This window comes from Colossoma macropomum, unplaced genomic scaffold, assembly GCF_904425465.1.
Source record: "Colossoma macropomum unplaced genomic scaffold, Colossoma_macropomum, whole genome shotgun sequence".
In the NCBI taxonomy this organism is placed as follows: domain Eukaryota; kingdom Metazoa; phylum Chordata; class Actinopteri; order Characiformes; family Serrasalmidae; genus Colossoma; species Colossoma macropomum.
In genome coordinates this window covers 11093850-11103428 of record NW_023494792.1, presented here as the reverse complement: position 1 = coordinate 11103428, position 9579 = coordinate 11093850, and the positions used below count along the sequence as shown (strand labels likewise).

At 45.4% G+C, this 9579-nt stretch overlaps 1 protein-coding gene across 1 annotated transcript; it reads right to left on the bottom strand.

The window, feature by feature from the left end:
• Window positions 1–6851: 6851 nt before the first annotated feature.
• LOC118811599 (four-jointed box protein 1-like) lies at window positions 6852–9142 on the bottom strand. The gene has a single exon (XM_036575926.1). It carries the CDS (start codon window positions 8859–8861, stop codon window positions 7656–7658), a length of 1206 nt encoding a protein of 401 aa, XP_036431819.1. The 5' UTR covers window positions 8862–9142; the 3' UTR covers window positions 6852–7655.
• Between the last annotated feature and the right edge of the window lie 437 nt (window positions 9143–9579).

Below are 9579 nucleotides of genomic sequence, written 5' to 3'. Positions count from 1 at the left end.
AAATAAAATGGGGTAAAATTCCCTAGGTGACTATGCGAGTGCTTTGTCGAGTGGAGGCAGGAGTTTATATGCAGCTCTCGTGGCACTGGTTTCAGGAAGAGATGCCTTTATAGCCACACTGAATGATTAGTTCCAACAATCAGTCGTGCGATGGAGAACCTCTAAACAGCTCTGTTTGGACACAGGACCAAATGAACAGAGAGTGATAGGAAAGCGGGACAGACAGACTGACTGACAAAGAAAGAGAGGTGTCTGTAAAAAGTAAGCGAGAAGAAAATCGAAGAAAGTCCCTAAGGAACGTTTCACACTAAGGGCCGGGGGTGTTGTCATGCCAACGGGCCTGTTGTCCTAAAGCGCATCTGCTCTTCCAAGTCTGCAGTTTCTGTCTCAGGTGTGTGTGTGTGATTTTGCTTGCCTATGTTTACCCATTCGTTGTTATGCACATATTTTTTAAGCAGAACGGCTGCTACTCAAACTACCTTCTGCTTTCTGGTCCACCTGAACCTGTATGCTAGGCTCACTTTTTAATATTTTTAAATTACATACAATACTGTGCAAAAGTCAGACCATCATTTATTTATTTAATATCCAGTCAAGAGTGTGTTATTCAATATTCAGCATCGGAAAAAGGCAGAAAACAGAAAAATATACAGTAGTCTCAAAAAATAAGTACAATTTAAAAATTTTCAGTACTTAATGTATCCACCCTTCACCTTCATTACAGCTTCCATTCCTTTCAGGAGACTTGCTTTTATTTTTTCAAAGAAATCTGGAGGGATATTTTTCACACCTCCAAAGTTCAGTCTTAGATGTTGGTTGGGTTGTATTTTCTGCTTCTTAAAATCCAATAATCCCAAACATTTTCAGTGATGTAGAGGTCTGGACTCTCCATGGACACTGAGAACATGGGCAGCTTCTTTGTTTCACAAATTTCCTTTTATTTTGTCCATTTCCTTTGCTCAGAAATGGCTTCTTGATGGCTACACATCCTTTCAGATCCATAGCAATGGACAGAAACACCTGTGGATTTTTTCAGATCTGAAGTAAGAGTGGAGCTTGATTTACTCCTTTCTCTCTAAGACAAAGGTACTGTTTATCTGATGGTGACAGTTTTGATGGTCTACCAGGTCTTGCACTGTTGTTAGAAGCCCCGTTTGCTCCATTTTTGGAAACTCCTGTTCACTTATTTTCATTTGACTTTCCCTTTTCTCATGCAAGTGAATAATCTAATCTCACATCTCCTCAGAAAACTCTCTTGAAAAATAAATGACTTGCACTTAATGGCATTTTTGACCAGAAAATAAATAAATTAAGGGTGGTAGTGTACATATTTATATTCTATTTAGCTTTGTTTTTTTAATGCATTCTGCTTTTTTCCTGTCTTTGTCACCAGAACAAATTCCTTGTCTGTGTAAACATACCTGGCTAATAAACAAAGCTGACTCTGACTGTGCGAGACTGAGTGAGCGCATTTGTGTGCGTGCTTTTTTATGTGAGACTGAGCGAGCATGAATATGTGTTGCCGCAACCAAAATTCTTCCTAACCCCTCAGCAGAGATTAGGTGTTATGGGAAGCATACTCTTCTTCAAAGACTCGCAGACCACACCCACTATTGTGCCATAATTACTATGTGTCTCAGTACATGAGGGAGAGGACCTGAAAGAGGCCTATGATTTAGAATGAGTCACTTCTCCTGCCTCCTGACTGCCAGCACGTCGAAAGCATCCCGGCGGGGGTGACTTGAAAACGCGCCCAACTGTCTGCCTCTCATCTCGAGCGTACGCACACAAAGCGAGACCCTGCATGCCTCTTCTTCACTGTGTCTGAACCCAAACCCACCCCCACCCCCCACTGCTATCTCTCTCCCACTGAACCATCTCTCAGCCAAACAAGAGGGATAAGCACTGAGGGATTGGGCAACCCAAACTGCCATATGCTACAGACTAACTGCACTACTGTAACAATGCACTTGTAATCACCTTGCATGTAGCAGCACGGTCTTTGTCATCACATTGACTTGCCAAGTATGCTATTTCCATAGTCGCCGACTTTTCTGCTTTCTGATACCGCCCGCAGTGCAGCACAAAGCACAATTTACATAGAAATGGCTGTATTACCATGGCCCTGTGCAAACCGAATTATGTGATTACTCAAAGAGACTACTGAACGCACACATGCCTCTGGCACATTAAGTACCTTCAACTTAGAGCATTAAGGCAGTAGCCGGCCAGCCATAATGTGTCGATTCTGTTGCTCGCCATAGCATGTCGATTCAGCAGTTCGCAGGCTTTAGCTGAAAGAATGCGAAATATCCTATTGTGCCTTGTCTAATCGATCAGGTCTGGATGAAGCCAAGATGGAAAAAAGTGAGATGAGAGAAAGAATGGAGAGACCTAGAGACACATCTGTGAAACAAGCAGAGCTTCTTCTTTACTCTCATAAGTCATGTACGCTACGCTAAGTAGCAGTGCAAAGAAAATCACCCACACACGTCATAATGTTGGACACTTCTGAAAGGACTGAGAGCTTTTCTCTCTTTCTTTGCCCACACTAATACTGTCGACAGCACCCATCATCATAATTGACTGCTACATGGATTCACTATTAATGTTCTACATGTCAGTCCTTGATGGTGTATGTGGACTACAAGTGGTGAAGATGGACCACCCCCCCACCTCTGTGCTATAAAAACACAATCACGTGCCCATCCTGCTCATTCAAAATGGTCTTCCTACTCCCACCCGGCTCAACTCGAACCATAAATCCACAGCAGGACATTTGCATAGTAATACAAATCGGAAGCCATACTCAAGTCCAGAAAGATAGTTAGACTCATAATTCATAATGACAGATACCATCAGAATCGGTTGTTCTTATCTCACTACATTTTTTACTTTTTTTCTCCTCCCACACTACACTCTTCTTAACAAGAAATTCTCCATTTACATTTTGATGAGGCTCATGCAAATGCAGAAAAACTTGCCTCATTGCTGGAGATGATTCTCTCAATGCTGCGCAGATGAACCAACAAGCTTCGCCCTCAGGAATTACGCAAATCCAGTGAGCATGTCAATCAACACAGTTTACTTTCCTAGTCAATCAAGCGAAAGTGAAAGCTGGGAATTCTGGAAGTGAAGATTTATAGAAGGTTTATAAGAACAATACCTATGTACAGCATTTCAATGCATGGTCAACTTAGTGGAAGAGACACCTGAGGGAGATCTAGCGTATGAGAAGGAATATACATCAGACAATTTACTGTATTATTTTTCTCTCCTTCTGAGGCCATAAAAGCAAAAAATAAACATAAGGGATTGAGTGTTGAACTGATTCTGTTTGTAGGTGCAGGTGCACTGAGAGAGAGAAAGAGAGAGAGAGAATGATCGATAGACAAACAGAAAAATAGATATTAGGAGTGAAGGTGAGGTTAAATTCACTCAACCTGTCAAAGAAAGCTTGTGTCTGGTATTGATAAAAGGATGTGAAACACTTCAAGCGCTCCCTCTTCACCAAGCTGACAAACGTCAACATTTTTCTCTCCTCCAGCTTCTGAAACTGAATCTCCATGATGTTCTTAAAACCCTGTAGCACTGTTTCCATCTTACTTTCCAAATTACTGCATCATCAGCTAGCTTTCATAACACTTAAAGTCTGCCCTGGCCTCGGAGCCAGGATCAACACACGCGCTTCGGGTAAGGGTCCTAGAGACTTTAGTCATTGACCCACAGTGAGTAATGGCATCCTGCCTGCCAGGTTTCATGCCATGCTGCACTGGCTCTTGCCCACCCGAGTGTGGCTAAGTGACTTTCTCTCGGCTGTGTTTGTGCCATAATCAAATCACTCACGCATAGAAAGTTTGCAATGTGGCACCCAGAGAATGCCGAACATGCACACACACTGGCCGGGGCACAAGTCAAGCACGCACTTTCCCATGGGAGCGTTCTGTACCAGCCTAATTGCTCTTTTTTGTCCTTTATGTGTGAAGCCTATAACAGAGCACAGTACAACAGATGACAGTGACCCAGGACCTTTTATTTTTTAACAGAATATGTTTTCAATCATATTAGTTTTTCACATTATTGTGGCTAACAATGCTTGATATATCAGAAACAGAAATAGAATTTTTTCTTGTTCTGATAGGTTTACTACTTGCTTGAAACCCAGCAGAAGGTCTTTCATGTTAAAAAGCTAACTTTTACTATGAATTGCAAATATTTTGTACTATTATTTTATTAACCTGATAACAGCCCAGGCATGTTCTGGTATGTTTTACACTTGTATGTATTGTTGCTATGGTAACAAAAGTTTGGTGTTTGTACAAAACAGTAACTTTTCAGGCGGAAAAAAACATGTTAAGTTATGACACAATGTAACACCAAGTAATTATGGACCACTTCATTACGAAATTTAACACAATGTAAGGGCAGCTAGATTTTCAACTAGCGTAATTTTCTTTAAACGATAAAAAACTTAAAACTAAAAAAAAAAGTATCTGAATTTAAACTATATTCATTACCGACAAAAAAATGTAAAACCCATGTAGCATGGCCATCTGACATTTGTTTGATTAAGATTTGCTTAAACTAATCAGCAAGACTTACGAAGAAGCCAGATGTGCAGTTCACCACTGACAGAGAAGCTCTGGTAAACAGCTGGGTCTCTGGCACTCTGGAAATCTGTTGCCCCAGGGTGAATGTATGCAGAGATCCACCCCAGCTTCCTCTGGAATGTCTGCAATGTGGGTGCCTCCCCTGAGCCACTAGGCAACAAGAGCAGGCCCTGTGATTACCTGCAGCCTGAGCCGCATCCAGAAAGCTTCACTGATACTGCGTAACATCACGAACAGGATAGGACAAGTCACGAAATTCCCACCTGGAACTATCTATAACATGAGGCTTCCTTTTACTGCTGACCTGAGAGCACTTTTTAAAGTATTCGCTGTCAAGGCTTTATGGTTGCAGCGAGGCTCAATGAAGCAGGTCCTAGATCAGCACTAAAAGGCCAGCTTTGCCCCAAGGCTGTCCTTAAGCAGACCCAATCCCACTGCTGACAGTATGATCAAGCAGAGAGGCCAGTGGGGCCTGCCATTAGAACACACAGCCCAGATGGACTGAATAAAAGCATCGGCCTCTGCAGTGACCGGTGGGGGTAGAATGGTAACCAGGTCATGTTGCACAGCAGGGGGCTTTGGTGAACAGGGACAGGGGGTTCTGCTTGGGGACGTTTGTGTGGTTTTGTGGCATGAGGCGAGCAGTTAACAAACCCCAGACATGGAGCAGGGGGCACACGTGCAAACAGCAAGACGTAAAAGCCAGAAAAGCAACGATGGCTTTTATTTCAGCCACAACTGTTATTAAAGCCAGCACGAGAGCTTGTTAAAGGAGGGAGAATTTTTTAAAAAGGCAAAAGGGGGACTCATTAGGAGAGCACAGCTTTCCTTTTCCACTTCACCAACATGGCACACATACAGGGGCTGATATGAGTGTTTATGGAATTGTGTAAGCACGCGTGTGTAGAAGTTGCTTGTGTCTGGCTTAAGCAAGCAGGGCTCAGCTTTGCATTGTTTTTGTAATCCCCAGTGTCTGTAGACTCTCGTAAATCTCTCCCAGCTCCTAGCGACGACAGACGTGCCTCAGAGCGAGACGCCCAGCTGCATGCAATACCAAAGCACAATAACCCATCTTAACCCTGCTGCTGATCCGCACCCTTACTCAGTCTACACACATCTCGATTTCTCTATCCCCATTACCACAAGAGCAGACAATACACTCCCTATAGCTGCATTTACTTGAGCTGAAGCTAGGTGTATCATGACGCTAAGCGCCAACATCAACAAGAAGCAGAGGAGATCAACCACGAGTTAAATGCTAGCCACAGAATCTGAAGTTCCTCCTTGGCTAATCTTGAACCTTTGATACAGCAGACAGTGTATTCCATACAAATCCGCATCTGGGCAGGATGGGCTGATGAAAAAGCCCCAAGGAAATCAACAAAGGTGTGAGTGTGTCCATCATAATCTGAACCAGATGTGAGTACAGACTGGAACGCATTAGAGTAGCTTTGATCGTTGATTCCTCGACAGGTTTTGAGGAGCATCTCCCAACCCTCCTCCACTAGCAGCTCTGGGTCTGAATTCACAAACCACCTCAAGACGTAGGCGTGCTGATCTAGAATCAGTTTTTGTGACCATGACTGTCATAAATCCAAAGCTATCTGATCTGGAATCAGTCCATTAACTCAAGATGGCTTCACAGATACTTGAGCCCAAGCCCAAGCAAATCAATAATAAATCCAAACAAATTAGGCCCTCGCGCTGCATGGGATAAAATTAAAATTAGATTCTGTTCACTGATGAGTGAACAAACAGGAAAAGAGCTCCGCTTTGCTCGCAGTGTGCATCACAGGGCTTGACCTAGCAGTTAGCAACTCCAATTAACACCACACATTGAGTCATCAAATTACAATGGCCTCTCGTGCATAAAAACCCAGTCCTTTGAGACTCATTGATTGAAGCCACTGATCACAACTTGCGAATGTAAACTTATCTGGTTAGGAGTCAGCTTGTCTTGAGCATAGTTGGTACCAGTGGCCCTGAAATAAAATAGCACTGTGTATGCAGCATCAGAATGATTCTCCACTGAGCCTGTGTGGAGTGTGATGTGCACTGTGAAGAAAAGAGCCTTGTATGAAGTATAAAAAAAGGAGTGTGTAAAATGTTACTGGCTGAGAATGTGAGTGCTTAGGCGTGGCATTCCTATGTAACAACAGCAACACTGTCTAACTCAGAGAGTCTTTCTCACAAGATGTTTTGTTGTTCTGTGTAGGAAAGAAGACTCCAGATCAGCACCAGCAGCATTCGGCTTAGTGAAACACTTCAGTTCCACTAGATTTAATGGCATGTAAAAATGACAGGTTTTTGTTGTCCAATAAAAAAAAACAAAAAAACAACTGGAATGTTATCACATATTGTGACTTAAATTAGTTAAATAGAGTTCAGAATTCACAAAGCGAAATCCCACAACACATTTTCAAAATCAACAGACATCCCACCACTTCATTAAGGCTATGAATTGTAAAGCTGTGCAAGAGTAACAATAAAAGGCGACCATCTTAATCTACTTCTGTAACAGTGTGAATATGACCATTAAACCAAACTCAGCACTACAGTGACCCACAACGTTTTCCAAAGTATTTAAGAATAAAGCATGTCAATAAAACACAGAAGAGCTGTCCAACTCCTGTTAATTCAGCTGTAGCTTTGTTTCCATCAAATAAAAAACAGAAAAACAGCCTAATATATCACCAAAATGGTGGAAGCAGCAAACCACAACAATTAACCAATGCATGACTGCAGTTAGGCTTTTATTGCATTGCCTAACCGATTAACTCTATCTCAAGCAATATGCTCAGTGAGTTTAAGGTTTTAAGACTTTTCGAAAACAAAACATGTTTTCTTGTCGTGGAAACTCATACAAAACAAGACGTTACTTAGACACGTTTGAGGTCCGTCCCCACAAGAGGTAGTCCAGCCAGATGCTGAAAAGTTACAGAGAGTTGAACACAGTTCATGAGTTGGATATTGGCATGGTCACCTTCACAACCAGTGGTCTATATTCATACTCATTTTTGGAAAAGGGTCTGCACATCGGAAAAACTACAGCTGGTTGTACTTCCCTTTACAGTGCAATATGTGCCTGTAGACTCTGTCTACTCTGTCCTGTAATATCCTGGCGTGCTCCTCGGACAAAAAGCCCAGCTGTGCAGCCAGGGGTTCACTGTCCTGGTACAGTTCGAAGAGGCGCGCCCGCACGTCCCGGTACCGGTGCAGAGCTGCGACCCGCTGGGCCGTCCTCCTCCTGAAAACGCACACGGACCTCAGGACAGAGCTGTGGTACCTCTCCCACATGTCCAGCACGCGGTAGCCGTGCACTAGGCCCGCCTCGTTGTCTATGAAAACCAGGGCACCATGGGGCGCCTTCAGCAGGTTGCTTGTGTCCCGCTCCATGACACGCGAGTCCCACTGCAGGCTGAACAGGTTGCTGACCAGCCGGTCGAAGTTGGCCGTCAGGTAGTCAAACACGACAAGGTCGCTCCACTGAGCTAGCTCAAGCAGGTCCACCTCAGTCTGGTTGCTGAAGTCCGATGAGGGGCGCAGGCCACTGCCATCCGGCCGCAGGGGCGCAGGGGTCACCGTCCCACTCAAGTTGGCGATCCACTCTGTCATGGACACTACAGCTCGTCCTGACCACTGCAGGCTGTCCACCCTCTTCCTCACGTGCGCCCACTGCTCCGCGCTGGGCTGTGCTAGCACGAGAGGAGGCACGTTGGAGATGCCCAGCAGCCTCGCCAAGTAATAAGCCAGAGTTTCCCCCTGCACCTGCTCGGCGTTGATGCCGTAGCGCACGCACGCTCTGCTGCCGTCCGAGAACGTGGCCAGCTGGTTGGACGTCCTGCCGCAGCCCGGCTCGAGGGAGAGCACATGCTCGGCTCGCGCACGCAGGCTCCAGGCGCGCGCGCGATCCTCGCTGAAACCGGCGGGAAGGCGAGACTCGAGGCTGCGGCTCCAAAACACGCCGTCCTCCAACGGCTCGACTGCCCTCGCTCCGACGTCCTCGCTCACGAGCGTCTTGTTTTCATCCCCACTCCCCGCCGTAGCGTTAGTCCGAGCGCGGGGAAAGAAGCGGGAGGTGGTCCGCGCGGCCGGGACGGCAAGTAGGGCTCGGAAAGTTTTGGCCGTAGACGATACGAGGTCCCGCTCTCGCCGCTCCAAGCGCTTCTCCAAGCCGCCCCACAGGTGCAGCACGCAGGCGAGAGTGCAGAGGAGCAGCAGCGCCAGCGAGTTCAGCGAAACGGCCCTCATGTCCGCTCTTCACACACTTTCACACCACTTTACGTGTTCTCCATCCACGAGGCTGCTCCGCTAACACCAAACACCCGCAGAAGACCACGCGCTTCGTCGTTACCACAAGGCTGAGGGGGACGAACGCGTTTTCATCTTGGTTTTCTCAGTTTTACCTCAGACTCCCCTCTTTACTGACCTTCGTTTTCTCCTCACTCTCGCTAACATACTCCCCGTTTCCGTTAAGACGCTGAAGCTCCTTCTCTGTCCGGCCGCTGCTCAGCTTTGAGTTGGGCTCCGCTCCGCTCTGAGAGAAAGACGAATGGCCACGTGACCGCAGCGGCGAAGCTGATAGGCTGGCGCTGTCTATTGTTGTTTTCCCCACCCGTTCTGCGCCAGGCCCCGCCCCCTACCCTGTGATTGGCTAGTAGTCCACACTGACTCTGAATGGGCGGTGTGTTTGAACGTGTGAACTACTAGCAAATCGCAGCGCAGGAGGAGGCGGGGCTTGTGTAAATACAGGTGGGAAAATAAGGAGGTCTGAAGGGAGAACGGAGGATTCTACCAGCTAAATATTTATGCATTTATTTTATTTATTTATTTTTAAGTAATTTTTGTTATTATTTTATTTTATTACTGGTTTGGTGATGTTGGGATCCAAACGTGTGTGTGTGTTTGTGTGTGTGTATATATATATATTTATATGTCTATAGTGAATGTTAGACTTTCATTTCCTTTG

Excerpts from the sequence above, each read along its gene's own strand:
- LOC118811599 (XM_036575926.1), bottom strand. The coding sequence starts at position 8,861 with ATGAGGGCCGTTTCGCTGAACTCGCTGGCGCTGCTGCTCCTCTGCACT.